Source organism: Paroedura picta, chromosome 2 (assembly GCF_049243985.1).
Source record: "Paroedura picta isolate Pp20150507F chromosome 2, Ppicta_v3.0, whole genome shotgun sequence".
Classification (NCBI taxonomy): Eukaryota; Metazoa; Chordata; class Lepidosauria; order Squamata; family Gekkonidae; genus Paroedura; species Paroedura picta.
In genome coordinates, this window is record NC_135370.1 from 142,979,679 (window position 1) to 142,996,286 (window position 16,608).

At 40.4% G+C, this 16,608-nt stretch overlaps 1 protein-coding gene across 10 annotated transcripts in view; it reads right to left on the bottom strand.

Annotated features, from left to right (window-relative positions):
* Positions 1–16,608, bottom strand: part of HECTD1 (HECT domain E3 ubiquitin protein ligase 1) — a 70,847-nt gene that overhangs the window by 26,052 nt on the left and 28,187 nt on the right. For all 10 annotated transcript variants that reach the window (XM_077323039.1, XM_077323040.1, XM_077323038.1 and 7 more), the window contains exons 14-24: positions 12,755–13,018; positions 12,580–12,656; positions 10,069–10,203; positions 9,079–9,225; positions 7,205–7,299; positions 6,550–6,655; positions 5,345–5,479; positions 4,744–4,883; positions 3,479–3,802; positions 2,827–2,993; positions 1,974–2,150 (exon numbers count right to left, since the gene is read on the bottom strand). In XM_077323039.1, the coding sequence (XP_077179154.1) occupies positions 1,974–2,150; positions 2,827–2,993; positions 3,479–3,802; positions 4,744–4,883; positions 5,345–5,479; positions 6,550–6,655; positions 7,205–7,299; positions 9,079–9,225; positions 10,069–10,203; positions 12,580–12,656; positions 12,755–13,018 (1,767 nt within the window). The remainder of the gene's footprint in view (positions 1–1,973; positions 2,151–2,826; positions 2,994–3,478; positions 3,803–4,743; positions 4,884–5,344; positions 5,480–6,549; positions 6,656–7,204; positions 7,300–9,078; positions 9,226–10,068; positions 10,204–12,579; positions 12,657–12,754; positions 13,019–16,608) is intronic.

The following is a 16,608-nucleotide window of genomic DNA, read 5'->3' on the forward strand; positions in this document are numbered from 1 at the left end:
TAATTGTTTTAAAAGTATCTGCATTTTATTCATGCTAAAAAGGTAATATTTTCTGTGCTTTAAATGCCTGTATGAAGTACTGCTAAATAGTGGCATATAGTGCCATCCTAAACAGAGTAAAGCCTTTAAATCCAATAAATATGATTAAAAAGGGACAACTCTGTTCAGGACTGTAATGATATTGTGTAAGTGCAATAGACTTTTCTCACAAATGAATACTTGAAGTACAACGTTCAATGTGATTTAAAGGTTTTTTTAAAATGTGAAAATAGTATGTGTAGTTGCAACTGTGATGTATCTAAAATATGGTAGTGCCAAAAAGGGGAATAGTGCATTGTAAAGCAGAGAAACCAATGAGATAATTGCCCCGAGACATCACAGTACGGGGCGGTATGTAAATGAAGTCAATAAAAATAATCATTATTTTATTTTCCTAACTCGCCCTTCCTGTGGAGCTTAGGGTGGGTAACACCTTGAATGCTGCATCTAAGGGTAGCAAGGGTTATACACACTAGACATGTAAACAATTTATTCAAATTCAAATAATAATATAAAACCTAATTTTATGGTATTGATTATTTAAGATCAAACTCATAATATCATCATCTGTTTTGAATTCATAATATCTAGGATTAAGAAATACAGCAACTTGATCCCAGTGAAGCTAGCAAGGTATGAAAAGGAAAATCTCAGGGGAGGGTAGTATATAAATGTAAAATAAAAGAAATTCAACGAAGACCAGGGGGTGAAAGGAGTTGCGCATGCCAAGCTAGAAAAGGTACGGAAAGGTATTCTGATATTACATATGAGGAACCAACTGATCTTTCATTCACACTGCAGTACAGTACACAAAATACCCAAGTAGGAAGGTCACAGCCACACATATACCAGAAGTGCATGTAAATAGTATGGCTTCTACATAATGATCGTAATACTTAAGTAAATTTAATGATCAGGTTAGATTTCTGTTTCATTATTATTTTATAGGTATTTACATGAACAAAAACTCTGTTCTTATGGACTAAGAAGGCCACCAGCAACTAAAAAGTAACCTAACATTTAGCTTTTTGAAAATACACATTTCTCAAAATATAAAGTAGAGTCACCTAGCATGATGATGATTAAATAATGCTCACGCAACCTCAAAAATGCAGGTCTCTCTTTATATTCCACAGCAGTTAAAAGTCTGCAACTTAGTGGAGATGAAGAGTCTCCTTGCCCTTAATTATTGCATAAAGGTAAAGGTATCCCCCTGTGCAGGCACCGGGTCATGTCTGACACTTGGGGTGACGCCCTCTAGTGTTTTCATGGCAGACTCAATATGGGGTGGTTTGCCAGTGCGTTCCCCAGTCATTACTGTTTACCCCCCAGCAAGCTGGGTACTCATTTTACCAACCTCGGAAAGATGGAAGGCTGAGTCAACTTTGAGCCGGCTGCTGGGATCGAACTCCCAGCCTCATGGGCAGAGCTTTCAGATTGCATGTCTACTGCCTTACCACTCTGCGCCACAAGAGGCTCATTAATTATTGCACAGCAAACAGTAACACTGAAGACACTCTTGTTTTCCGAAGGACTTCCCTTCATCTCCATCTCCACTTCAGATCATAAATGACTACAGATTCATTCACATTATGGGTCTTCTTCAGATTTTAGCAGCAATTTTAAATAGTCTCATTTGAAAGCAAGTTCCATTTGAAAGCAAGTCAATGTGGCTTATTTAAACTTTGTTTAGGACTGCATCACCAATTACATTTCCCTGGCTTTCAGGCAATTTCCTTACTTCCAAGAGGCACAAGGACATAGTGAATTCATGATGTAAGATGGACAGATATCCACAAAGAACTGTAATTTAACCTTTAAGCAGTTATTCAAGGAAATACAAGAATTCTTTGCTAACTTTTCTGCCAGCTGGTGCAACATGAAAAACTATTTAAGTAACTTAGTTATTTAAAGGGATATAAATGCATGCTTACCATTGTGTAATTCACCTGTAACAGTGCCTTCACCTTGTGGACTACCATCTTGATCTCTCCATTTCCAATCAATTCCTCGGATGACGCGGGCACCAGGAACCATATATTTCAGAACCTGAGAACGAACCAGTCGCCTCTGCCTTCGCAGATTAGCTTCTGCTTCTTTAGCTGCTTTTCCTAGATACAATTGAAATGATTAATCATAATGCTAAATAGAATATTTTCTATTATTCTTAACCTAATTAGTGTTAAAAACAAAACAAGCTACATTCAATTTCAGAGTTCTGATTTGACTGAATGTATCTTGGAAACTCATATCCACAAGCCAGACAGTAGTTAAAGCAAGCTCATTAACACAGCAAATAACTGTTTTCCAAAAGTGCTTAATAGCATTCTGGATTGTACACACAAGATTTTAAATCAAAACAAAAATTCAATTAATAAGAAATGCATTTAATTTAATTTTCTGCTTCCCTAGCAGCTCAAGGCAGATCACAAGATTCATACAACCAAAAATATAATATAATTTAAATATGAAATATAAATACAATCAAATTGTAGCATTTAAAATTTAAGTTTAAAATATTAAAACCAACAGCCAACAAGTTGCCACCTCCCCACTGAGTTATACTAAGTAAACTAACCTGATGGAGCTTTAGGAGCTCTTCGAGAGTCTGAAAACGGGAGGATGTTTAGGCCGGGAGGCCATCACACTCTGATGTTATTTCTAGGCCTCGACTATAGGCCTGGATGAACTGATTAAGAGACCTGATCCCATTAGGTAGAGCATATTACCAGGCCAAGTGAATACGGAGTGAATAAGATACCTGCTCATATACACTGCGCTGCTTACCTAGCTGATCCTCACACACACCATTCACAGTGCCATACAGTTCAAATCCAGATAGAGAGAGGTAGTGTGTTTGACCACTGGCATTCTTCCCCATTTGTTTAATTCGTACATGTCTCCAGCCTTGCTTCTCATCCTTTGGTGGGTCTAGTGGCCATGTTGCTGTTGAGCTTTACATTAATTTGGCAAATGGGAAACATGAAAATAATTAATGGAATTTTTTTAAAGAGACGGAACAACTGATTTCACGCTAAAAGTTAGAGATATTACTTTAAAAAGGAAAGACTTTAGAATGAAGTAATTACTCATTCTGCTCTACAACTGCATTTAATTGCATCTCATTTTATACTGCTGTGCTGAAGACCTAGTGTTATATTAATTTCATAAAGTAATATTAATTTCCAAAGAAGCATAAAGAACAAAATATAATAATGCATATCCATAATTCCTTGTTGAGCCCTTAAGTCTAGCAAACTGGATCTTGAGGAAATTGATAAAAATAGTCGATACCATAACGTCTATGGATTCAGAATTCTGTATAACGTTATGGTAGTAAAAGTTTACAGAAAAATAACTGCTCCAGGCAGTAAATAACTGTTCAGAAGATGTGAAACATTTTTAATGAAGCTACCACAGGAGAAACAGATAAACATACCCTGGTTCATTGAGACTACAATCATCAACATGAGTATAGAGCGTAGTCCAGTTCTGTCCATCCTTAGATACCTGGAAAACCCAGTTTCTGAGTGCAGATCTGCCATACCCACGAGCGTGGCGTAATGTGTAAGCTGATGGTACTACCCAAAGACCAAGGTCTATGGCAAACCATGCATTCTTATCATCATTAGTATGACAATTTAGAGCTGAACTGTCACGGCTTAAGATGTCTTCCAAACGACCGTAAGGCAGATTCCTTCCTTCTGAAGATGTTACTACCACTAACCCATAGGCAGCTGGATTTACCCATTCATATGCTGTTCTGCAATACAAAAAAAAAAAAGTCCTGAAATAATCTACATAAAATCAGCTTCAATCAGAAATTGATCAGCTGATTTCTACATGGTTCAGGTCATTTCTACAAATGCCATTGTCTAAAACTACAACACATACTTCATATTTGTTTGTTCCGTTGCTATCCTGTCCTCATCCCAATATAAATGTGGTTTAGAACTCAACAAAAATGAATACACTAGCCATATATCCTCTATTTATAAAAACTAAAAATCAAAAACCAATAGCATAACGACTACTGTTGAGCTTGAGGAAAGGAACCACAACTTCTTCGCTTCTTATGCCCCATGACATTTTCATGGGGTTGGGCAGTGGATCCTTCCCAGAGCAGCAGAGGGAGGGGGTAGAGGTCTGCCATGAGAGAAGGAAATCAATTAAAATTCTTCTTGAGTGCCCTTTCCAGGAGGTTAGGACAGCAAGAGTATAAGACCTGTATCTAAAAGTAGTGGAAACTAATTTCAAAATTCTTTACTTTTAGAAAAAGAAAATTAGGATAAAGTTCTGGGTCACTGCAAAACCATCAATCAATGTTTGTACTTGAACTTTGAGCTTACATACTCTCCCATCAATTGGATTCCCTTCCTCTTTTGCAGCAAACCAGAGGATGCCATGATAGCAAATCCTGGTAAAGTCTGCTCAATCCATGGGTGTATGTTAACACTACTGTACACAGAAAACACTGTCAATGGGGCATTATTCAGCTCTCATTTGAATGTATGGTCAGGATGTAAAGTCATTATTTGTCTCAAAAGTTTGAGAATTGAAGGGGGAGCTGCTAACTTAAAACATTAAAACGTTAGTCTTGCGTTACATATGAACCAAGCTGCTGGAGTCTAGTACCGAAATAGAGCCTCTCAACATTTAAAAATATTTTAGCACTACGTAAAACACAATTTAACAATGTCTTACTTGGCATTTGTTCCAATCCAGTAAATAATTCCATTTTCATCAAAATCATGCTGATGTCTGAATATAAATGTCTGGCCTTCACGTAGTTTTCTTACAAAAACAAAGGATGCTCTGTCAAAGTCATACCATTGCTTTGCAACCTAACAAAGAAAAGAAAAGGGTAACAGAAATATAACCGCTTTGAGGCTTCAGGGAGGGCAGTATATAAATATGAATAAATAAATAAAATTACATAAGAATAGATGTTTAAATCAAAAGGGTATATTAAAGCAGTGGTCCCCAACCTTTCTGAGGTTGGAGACCGGCAGGGCATCGGGGCGTGGCCCGCGGCCCGCGCGGGCCACGCCCACACATCGGCCGCACCCGCGCATCGGGCCGCGCCCACGCATTGGGCCATGCCCGCACGGGCGCGGCCAGCCCTGATTCCCTCTCCCCGCCCTCCCGCAGTAAGAAGCTTCCCGGGCCGCAAGCTTGTGGCCTGGGAAGTTTTTTACTGCGGGGGGGTGGGGAGAGGGAGCTGCGGCCCGGCGCCATGGCCTTCGCGGCCCGGCACCGGGCCGCGGCCCGCAGGTTGGGGACCACTTTATTAAAGGATGCTCACCATTTTTAGGAGGTACTGTTCTAGTGATTCTACAGTTGCTAGAGGCTCCATTTTCAACATTCGGCCTGTTCGGTCAATCAAAGCTGTCTCTCCAGAAGCACGCTCCAAGCGAAATCGTAGCCTTCTTGTCAGTATCTAAAACCAATATAATAAATTTGATTGTAGAACCTTACTATTTAGCCAGAGGGGGAAAAAAAGTCTGCCCCTTCCCTCTCTCATATCACAGTACCAGCAAGTACTTTTACCTTAACAATAAAACACTAAATAGGTACAAAACTTTGTGCCCATTAGAGCAAAGTGAAAAGGAAACAAAAAAAAACTACTGAACACCGTTAAAAAATATTCCTTTTGATATCTTTAAAGTTCGGGCATACAACTTTAACTGTAGTAGAAAACACTAAATGCCTCCCCCCCCCCAAGTTTGTCAATAAAACATATTTATGGCCATTTGACCTAAAGAAGATAAAAGCAACAGAAATGCATCACAGAATACATATTTCACTCAAAACAACATGATTTTCCTTACCATTTTTAGGAGGCACCATTCTATTCTACAGATGACCAAAGAACAAATTTATGGCCCAGTAACCTTTGAAAAGCAGGGCTCATTTATATTATACTAGCAAGAAAGCCTACTGCAACCAGGAATACAATGGGTGCTAGGACCCAGGGGACACCGGGAGGTACAGATCTCTGTATCTCTCTCCCTCTCGCTGAGTGTCTCTCAGTGTGCCTTGCAGCGGGAGGCATAGCAGGTAATCAGGGCTGGTGTGCAGTTTGGGGCAGCTCTCTATCTGTCTCTTTCCATTGCAGCAGGGGCGGCTCTCTGTGTGTGTCTCTCACTGTGGCAGAAAGGAACCATAGCAGGTGATTAGGGCTCATTGTTAGGAGAGAAGCAGGTCTGGTCAGCAGCTTGGGGCAGCTCTGTGTCTCTCTCTGCCTCCCTCGCAGCAGGAGTGAGAGGAGGGAATGAGGGCTCGTGTTCGTTCTGGAAGGCCTCTGTATGTCTGTCTCTGTCGCATCTGAGAGGAATGTGGCTAGCATCAGGGAGGAAGGGCGGGAGCTGTGGGGACAGGGCCAATCAGAGTGCAGCCAGTGTTGGATGATGAACTCTGCAGATATGGTCTTTACATCAGACCATCTTGGATGTAAATTACCTTTGATATAAAAACGACCAGTAGATTTTCATAGTACTAGAAAGTTACCTGCAAATTATATGTTGATCCTGGTGTATCATATAGGTGTAGAGGTAGACGTTCAATAGATTCTAGCACTGCTATCAATTTTCGAATTAATGCAACTGCTGGACGACTGTGAAGATAGAAGAGGCACATATATATATTACATATAATTTCTATAAAATGATGCACTTTGAAAAGTAAAAGTACATAAATTAATATCAGACTTGTCAAAAGAGTTCCAACTCCGAAACTCAAATGAATTTCTGAACCTTTTTATATCAATTTATTACAGTATGCATCTTTAAGTACACTACAAGAAATTAAAATCATAATATATGTTGCTTATGGCTTCCTTTCCCTTTCTCAAAATGAATTCATTCTAAGGTAAGAGCGTATCACCATGGACTCAGGAATACTAGAGTTCAAAACGTCCGCTAAGCTATGAACCTTACTGGGTATGTTGGAACAGTCACTTACTTGTAGCCCAACCTGCATCACAATATGGCTACCTGAATAAAGTGAAGAAGAGGAGAACCATAAACACTATCCAGAGCTATTTGGGAGAAGTGTGGAATATAAATTTGTTAAAAGCAAGGACTAGTCTTGGCTCTATTACTGAAGGCAAAAGAGAAAGCATAAAAAGAATATTTCCATATGTTCTGCAACCATTAAAAGTTACCTTTCATCATCTTCATTTTCACTGAAAGCAGTTTTGAAAACATTTATTCTCTCTACCAGTTGGCTACAATCTTGTTTCATATCAAAATCCACATTCTAAAAAGGAAAAAGAGACCACCATTTGATTGTAGTAAAAATGAAGAACATAACCATTAATGAATATTTTAATATAACATAATCGTAGGTGGATGCAACTCTCCACGTAGTGTGCATAAAGAACAGGGTGCAGATCTGCTCTACAGAAGTCCATTGTAATCCTTCCCTCCTCTACCAAGCTAGATTCAATTCCATGCTGGATTTGCCATGTGTCACCTATGGGCTTTCAGCAACTAGTTCATTCACAAGAGAAGTACACAGAATGTCCTTAGATGAAACAGTGGCAGAAGTGAGCAGAAGAACAAAAAGCTGAACACTCCTATGCCAAGCATGAAAGTTCTCCACATGACGTTCACTGCCATGCCAAGATATTCATGGTATACTAACACAGTAACATATACTGGGATCTCCAAATGATGTCTGTATTTGATAAAATTAGTGGTCACAGCTGGCTGCTATCACATGTAGCAACAATGGTTGCCAACCATTCCAGAGTGGGAGCTACTGAAATGTATAGTATGATTTGATAAATGAAATGATAAAATAATATAATATCAATATATAATTTCATGAGATTGTAATATGGACTGCTCATTTTTTGCTCAATTTCGCCATAACTTGGGAGAACAAGATTCAAATCCAGGCAGTTTCTGATGAAGAGAGATTTGACTGAAAATCTAGTGGGACTCTTAAGGTGCTACCAGAACAAAATCCTGATCTTCTACTATGGACCAACATGGGTACCCACCCAAAACTCCCTCCATAATTTGGGCAAGTCACTGTTCGTGTCTATGTCAATTATGTTCTGCAGAGTTCAAAGGTACTTGGCCCCAAGTCACTATGATTATGTGTGAAGACAACTCTAAAGTGGACAGACAGGGATCTTACCAGTAATTTCCCAGGTACTGTGTGCCCACACATTGGACCAATAAAGAAAGGAATGGATGAGAGAACAAGAAAACTATTACCTCATAAAGAGCTCTGAAACAGTGATACAGAAGGAAGTGTGCATTTGTTTTTTAATTCTACATAGATGCCAAGGGGCACAAAAGAGTTCTTCCCAAAATCATAGTGGAGGAAAGAGCAGAAATAACTTCTACCCTCACTCACCAAGACAAGGAAACTAAACTGCTATCCCAGTCTGTGACCAAATGAATGAAACTAAACTGCGCAGCTTCTTCAGCAGTGTCAGCCACACAGTCAGTTGTACCAATAGAAAACAAAAACAAAATCCAAATAGCCTCTAATTCAATAAGAAAAGCTCTGTTGGCCACTTAATTCCAGCTTTTCATTTATTTTCCCTGAAGCTCTCATTATTTTTGTTATGGCTTGATGAGGCTAGGAGACAGTCTCTTCCAAGCAACACAAGTCTCTCCCAGAGCAAATGAAACAGAACACATCTCTCCCTCAAGCTTTTGTGCTTGCTAGAGGAAACAGTGGCCAAAACAAGCCAAGCTAAAATCTGTAGGTCCTTGTGTTTAAACACTGTTCTCTTAAAAATTATTGTGAGTACAATATGAATACATCCTTTAAGTCAGTGGTCCGCAACCATCTTGAGGCTGTGGACCGGCGGCGGCGGGGAGGGCGATTGCCCGGCCGTGCATGCCGCACATGCACAGCACTGCTTTCCTCTCCCCCCCCCTCCCACAAAAAGAAGCTTGCAGAGAGAGAGGGAGCTTTGGACCAGTGCCAGGGCCTTTACAGCCTGGCACCGGGCCGCAGCCCGGTGGTTGGGGACCACCGTTTTAAGTGAAATAGACTCTTTAGTAATAAACTTACATTGTTCAGAACAGTAAGAAGTGCTTGCACCAAGCCACTACTACACATCTCATATGGTGAAATAGTATTTTCATCCTTCAGAAGGACAATTAAGTTTTCCAGAGCAGTTTTCATTAAATCTCGCCAAGTGTTCTCTCCCTCAATGAACTGAAAGAGAATCAGGGAACAATGCTTTCATTCATTTCAATTCTTACAGAACAAAACAGGCAAACTGCAAAACTTGATCATAAAATTCTTCTCTCTGTGCTATTTAATGATGGCCCAGCTCAGTGGCCCTAGAAAGCTGCACTATATCTGGCTTCCTTCTCCATCCTGCTTGACCCTGCACTCGGTATGATTTTATATTAATCCTACTCTATCAACCAATGGTTGGCAGTTTTTTTGAAAATAATATTCGATATGCTATTCAGAAATATTTCTCTAGGTATACTATTTGAATGACATTCCAAACACATGTATTGAACCAAGGCAGACATTTATCTATTTGAGGCCTCTGAAATTACAGCTGTGCCTTATGTCACAGATAATGTTTGTAAGTGAATAATCTAAAATATAACTTTTGAACATATTTTTAATACTCATAACATACTAATTTTGTGAAATATCTTTTTTTCCTTCCTTTTCCTTTATAGCAATTTTAACATGGTCCAAGTTTTAGAAACTATTGTACTAATACGGCAATGCCTATAGACACTGTGTAATCACTACACTTGGCTACTGAAGAAGGCCATTTGGTCGAAACATATATGGTCAGGGTCAAATTAGGTCTATATTTGACATCAACATGATTTTATTCTGTTTTGAGACAATTTTATTGGGCCTATAAGTGTTTTTCCTTTATTGATAAATTTTTTCCTAAATTTTAAGAGACAGCATTACTGGGCCCTTAGATTTGGAATTCTTATAACAGCATTCTCAACTCTAATTGTCATGGGGGGGGGGGAAATACAGCAACCATTAAAACTGAAATATATTAAAACTGAAACTTGCCTGTCGGTTTGTATGGAGCTCCCACGCAGACTCTAACTGAGTTGCTATGTTCCTCAGTGTTACAACTACACCTCTAGGCATACTTTCGACGGCTTTAAAGTGGTCATCATACAAGTCTCTAGCCATAGTTCGTACCTGCCAACATTATTTGCAAAGTCACAACTGAGTTACATGTATCTATCATAGTAATTAATTTCAAAATCCAATAAAATATTTTTCCTGAGGTTTACAAATGTTAATTCCATATGAGAGTAGTCTGGGATAAATCTGACTTATACTAGTTCTTTGGGCCATCTATTATACTTATGCCTACTCTACATGGCAGCAACTAACTAAGTTATTGGAACATTGCTCCTTTTCAACTCAGGTACCTGATTTTCTTAATATAATGAAGAATCTGAAATCTGAAAATTAATGCATACAAAACACAGGCTCTACCATCTCTCCAACACTCTGGACAGAATTCCTACTTTATCTCTGCAATCCAGTCTAGATAAATTCAATCCAGATCTGTGCATTAGAAGAGAAGAAAGAAGAGGATGGCGACAATGGAGAGTTAAGGTTTAATCCGCACTCCATAAGCAGCCAGCTAGATGACTTTGGGCTAGTCACAGTTCTCAGAGCTCCCTCTCTTCCTCACTGGGTTTATGTCATTCTGCTTTTCTCTACCCTAAGGAGTCTCAAAGCAGCTTATAATCACCTTCCCTTTCTATCTGCACAACAGGCACCCTGTGAGGTCAGTGAGGCTAAAAGAAACTGTGACTTGTTGAAGATCACCCAGAAAGCTACATGTGGAAGAGTGGGGCACACCCATTTCTCCAGATTACAAGCTATCACCCTCAACTACCACACCATACTGGCTCCTGGAGGGGACTGTCACAGGACTGTAGTCATATACTTTGAATAACTATTAATCAAAACAATTCTATAACCCAGAAGACAATATTTAAGAGCACTGAGAGCTCGATATTTTAGGGCAGCGGTCCGCAAGCTTTCTTCCGCTGCGGACCGCTGTGGCGTAGTTGGGGGAGAGGGAGGCCCGGGGGCCCGCGCACACGCGGCAGCCCCAGCGCAAACGCGCATGTGCGGACTGCCGTGCACACGTGTTTGCGCCCAGCAGGGGCGCAAGCGCGCGTGCGCAGCAGTCCTCGCATGCACGTTTGCGCCGCCGCCATGCCGGTGGCCGCAGCTTCCCCTCCCAGCCCCTCTGGGCCGCCAGCAAATAGGCCGCTAAAGCGGCCGATTAGCTTGCGGCTCAGCAAGCTTCTCTTCCCTCCCCTCCCGAAATAAGAAGCTTGCTGGGCCGCGAGCTAATCGGCCGCTTTAGCAGCCTATTTACTGGCGGCCCAGAGGGGCCGGGAGGGGAAGCTGCGGCCACCGGCATGGCGGCGGCGCAAACGCGCATGCGAGGACTTTTAGGGCATTGAGAGCCAAGCATGGTGTAGTGGTTAAGAGTGGTAGCCTTTAATCAAGATAACCAGGTTTCATTCCCCACTCCATAAGCAGCCAGCTATGTGACTCTAAGCTAGTCACAGTTCTCAGAGTTCTCTCAGCGCCTCACTGGGTTTCTTTTATGGGGAGATGAAGGAAAGGTGATTGCAAGCCACTTTGAGACTTCTTCGGATAGTGAAAAGTGGGGTATAAAAATCAACTCTTCTTCAATTATAGAAGTACCACCTAATTTCATAAACTTCAGTTTAAACACAGACTTCACCAAGGAATCAATGGGTTCAAGATAATGATCCATACCATAGATGCAGCCATAAGTCTCTGGATTATTGTGCTACAGCAATCATTTGTAAATGGACTGGCTTGTCCATCCATACAGGATAATTCAGTTATGAATTATAGCTCAGCAAAAGCACAACTTCTATCTAATAAACTGTAGCATACATAGTATGTGGTAATAAAGCAGCAAAGAGGAAGAAGAGAGGAGTGGGAATCATGGGATATTTGCAAGCAGTAGTTAGGGATTTAGACTGAGAGATGGCCTATGTCTAGAGCACCTGTGATGAATATGATGCAACCAGGAAAGCCAGCAGCTTTTGTGAAACACAAGACAAATCTAGAAGCAGAAGAGTTGGTTTTTATACCCTGCTTTTCAATATCCAAAGGAATCTAAAAGTGGTTTACAATCACATTCTCTTCCTCTCCCCACAACAGACACCCTGTGAGGTAGGTGGGGTGAAAGAGCCCTGACAGGACTGCTCTGTGAGAACAGCACTAACAGGATTGTGACAACCCTAAGGTCACCCAGCTGGCTGCATGTGGAAAAGTGGGGAATCAAACTCATGTTGCCAGATTAGAAGCAATGAAAGATGAAGGTGACAACCTACCAAAATAACTTTCACATTACACGTGGACAGCAAAATTAAAAGATCACAGCCAAGTTAAGTATTTGAACTACACCTCATCTTCAAATTAATCGATAAACACAAGCCAGCAACAGCATACTAATTGCAAAAATGAAATAATTGCTCAATTAAAAAAGTTTAAGAGAAATATATATACCTTTTGCTTGGTTTTTTCCAACTTGGATTTTAATTTCCTGCCCCTTTTGCCAGTCCAACCAGTCACAAATTCTGATCCTACAAAGCAACATCCAGAAATCAGAATATCCTCTTGCCAGAACATTGCATGTATACAACTGACATTACTATCTCATTACTGGTATTTATACACTTACCCAAAGAGGTTTCAGCTGTGAATGAATGTTTAGTTCCTCTATTGGACTCAAAAACAAAACCTGGTAGATCTTCTTTTAATATTGTAGCTTGCTGACCATCTGAATTGTGAATAGCAATTTCTCCTTCCTTTAGACAGGTAAGAGACCAATTCCCCACAGTAAGTTTAGCGGGCCCCGGGGTCGATAAAATCGGTTGACTTGTTGTAGATGCTTTTACTTGGCTTCGAGCTCTCTGTAACTTCTCTAAAAATTCACTTCGACTTTCTGTTAAAAAGAAAAGTTAACTAGAATTTGACTAATTTTGTTTCATAAAGTAATATATATATATTAATAAAATGAAATGAAAATTTAAGTTTGGGATTCAAGTTCTCAGGATAGATCAAACATTAGCCTTTTATACCGCAATAAGTAAGATGTGACTACTGGGCAATTGGGAAGTTGTGTTTTCTGCAAACAAGAGTTTATTTACAGAACAGCTCTCAAGGTTTAAGAAAAGATGGGCTGTTTAAATTTGGAAAAGGAAAGAGGAGGTCTTTGTGAGGAAATTTAAATTCAGCAAGACTTTACAGGTAAGTCAGTAACTCCACAAGAAATATCTACAATTGTATTTTTAATGTAATTAATTGTTTAAAAACAAACTCAATTAATAGATGCTAACACTTTACTCCGCTCTGGTTAGACCACATTTGAAGTACTGTGTTCAGTTTTGGGGACCACAACGGAAGAAAGATGCAGAGAAACTGGAGTATGTCCAGAGGATACCTACAAAGATGGTGAGGGGTTTGGAGACCAAGTTGTATGAGGAAAGGTTGAGGGAGCTTGGTCTGTTTAGCCTGGAGAGAAGGCGACTAAGCGGTGATATGATAACCATCTTCAAATACTTGAGGGGCTGTCACACAGAAGATGGAGCAGAGTTGTTTCTGTTGCCCCAGAGGGTCAGACCGCAGCCAATGGATTTAAATTAATTCAAAATAATTTTTGGCTAAACTTCCAGAAGTAGTTCCTGACAATTAGAAGTGTTCCTCAGTGGAACAGGCTTCCTCAGGAGGTGATCTCCTTTTTGGAGGTTTTTAAGCAGACGATCTAGGTTTTTAAGCTAGATCGTCATCTCACAGAAATGTTGATTTTATGAACTTTGGCAGATTGTGAGTGGGTGGGCAGGAAGGGATGTACCAGTATTTGTCTCTTCTGGCCTTTCCTTGCATACCCAGGGAATTGCTAATTGCCATCACATGTAGGTGATTATCTACTAGGACAGGCTGGATTCTGGAGCTATTTGGTGGTGGGATCACATGGGCATGAAACTGGGGTCACCATGGGTGGGCAAGTGGCTGTGAGTTCTTGCATTGTGCAAGGGGTTGGACTAGATGACCCTATGATTTGTAATTGCCATTCAAAATCCCAGCTAGGCTTTCATTGAAGTAATATTTGTATATAACAGTGCTTCCAATGTGTGATCTACTCCATGACAATGGTGGCAGTTTTCCAAGCTACTGACACTGCAGAAAAGTATTCCCACATATATAGTACTTTCACAGAGTAATAATTGATACTAACAGCTTCAATAGAGTCGGAGACAAGTTGAGAGCCCAACAAGAGTCTTGCGACAACACACAGGGCTTGATTAGGCTAACTGCCGCATTCTTCACTTTTGTTCAAATGCACACTGCTCAGATGAATAAGCCCATTGCAGTCTACTATGTCTCATGCGCCAAGAGGACCAAATATGTCAGACTACATTATTTAATTAACAGAATTCATTAATATATTAAGCAGGGCTACATGAAACTGAAAATGTTTCTTTTCCCCATTGTGGAATATTACAATTGGAATACAATATAGTTTTGAAATAACAGTTTACGATACTACGTTATTACAATCACTTTGTGTCTACAATAACGAATACACTGTAGTAGACTGGGATTACTTCTAAGAGAACAATTCAGATTGCCTTCAATGAATTAATGCTGCTTAAATTCTGCAGCTTAATACAATTTTTAAAAAATAAAAACGTTATAGAATACAGAATAAGAATGCTCCTTAGGGGACAGCAGCTTGACCAGCACCTAAATTATAATTGTTAAATGCTAATTTGGCACAAGAATAATACATATGCATGCAATATAAAAGTCACATCCTCTGCCCAAGGCAGCAGATCCATGTTCCTTAGGCTATGATGCTATTTTGAGACTGAGTCAACTCCCCTTTTGATTTCCCGATTTCCTTGACCTCACAGGGCTACATAAGCTTTGCAATTGTGCAACAGCCAACTGGATCTTGTAAGTCAGCTCTGCCTTACTCCCCTACCATTTTTCTAAGCTGCCTACACCCCACAGCTTCACACAAGTTTACCATCGTTATCATAGTTATCATAGTTATCACAGTCATCGTTATCATAGTTAACATTATATTCTGAAATATCAAAAATAAGAAGAGGAGGCAGCTGTCTTCATATCCAAAAGAAAACTTCACAACTTCCAAGCTGCCCATCATTTTGTCTCCAAACGCACTGTTGGTATAGCTTATACCTGTGTTTTTCAACCTTTTGACCATGGAGGACCCCCTGAAGTATTCTTCAGGCTTTGAAGACCCCCCCCCTCAGAAATCATGTGCTGCCGGAAGTGACATCACCCACACTCTCCCACTGGATGTGACACCAACAGACCTCTCCTACATCACAGTAAGTAGTGTTACCAGGCCTCTTCCTATGTCACCAGAATTGACATATTAGACCCACCCCACCCCCACCTAAATTTGACTTTCACACATTGCTAGAGATGCCAGCCTGGGAGGGGGAGCTGGCCAAAACCAGGGGCTATCAGGAGGCCCACCACCACTGCCAGAACTCAAGAAGCACTTTCCCATTGGTTGGTTTCTGGCACAAGAACTCTGGGAACTTGTCATTCACATGTCCTTCCCCTGCGTGGATCAAGAGCTCTTGATGGCCTTTGAGATTTGGCCACTGCGTGACACAGACTAGTGGACGGGATGGGCCATTGGCCTGATCCAACATGGCATGAAGATCAAATGTAGGCGGGAGTGGGATGGGTCTAATAGTATTTATGCTCCTTGGAGAATGTTCCTAACATGCAAGCTTCACAAGGACTATGGGGAGGAGAATAAGTGTGGGAATAAGTATGCAGGCTCCTCCCAGCCAGGGAAACCATCAGCAGACTAAACCTTGAGGGAAAGGGGGAATAAGGGAAATGGCCATTTCCCAAACCTAGCTTAGGCCGCAGTGGAAATGCCAGGGACCCCTTCCAACTCCAATCCCCCATGGACCCCGAGGGTCTTCATACCCATGGTTGGGAAACACAGGCTTATATGTTCAACCACATCGCCAGTATGAATGTAAACATGGAGGAAATAATTCTTCCTAATAACCAAAGTCTGATTTAAGAACTGCTTGACAGAAAAGCTTTCAGAACTAAGCCTCATCATGCAGCCTTAATCTGCTACATAAAATAATTTCCTGAGAATTTGAATCATAAAGTATATTAAAGCAAATGTTCAAAAGAGATACAGCAACACTATAGTTCATTACACACTTTCTAGTTTTTTTCTATCTGCTATTTTTCATATATTAGTTGTTGCACTAATGAAAAAAATTAAAACACTGGAAAAGGTGAAAAAGCAAGCAATACCCACTATGCTTCAAACTATCAATAGCTCAGTATAACAATTTTTCTAGCTCAACACCTCTTGCTGAGTTTTCAATTCTAATAAGTAACTTAGCAGCACTGTCCACGCACATACACCAACATGCAACTTCATTCTGCTAACTAGGTGCAAGCCACAAAAACCAACATTCCAATTTGCTATCCCTGGAATGCAGTGAATTACCACTGCATATT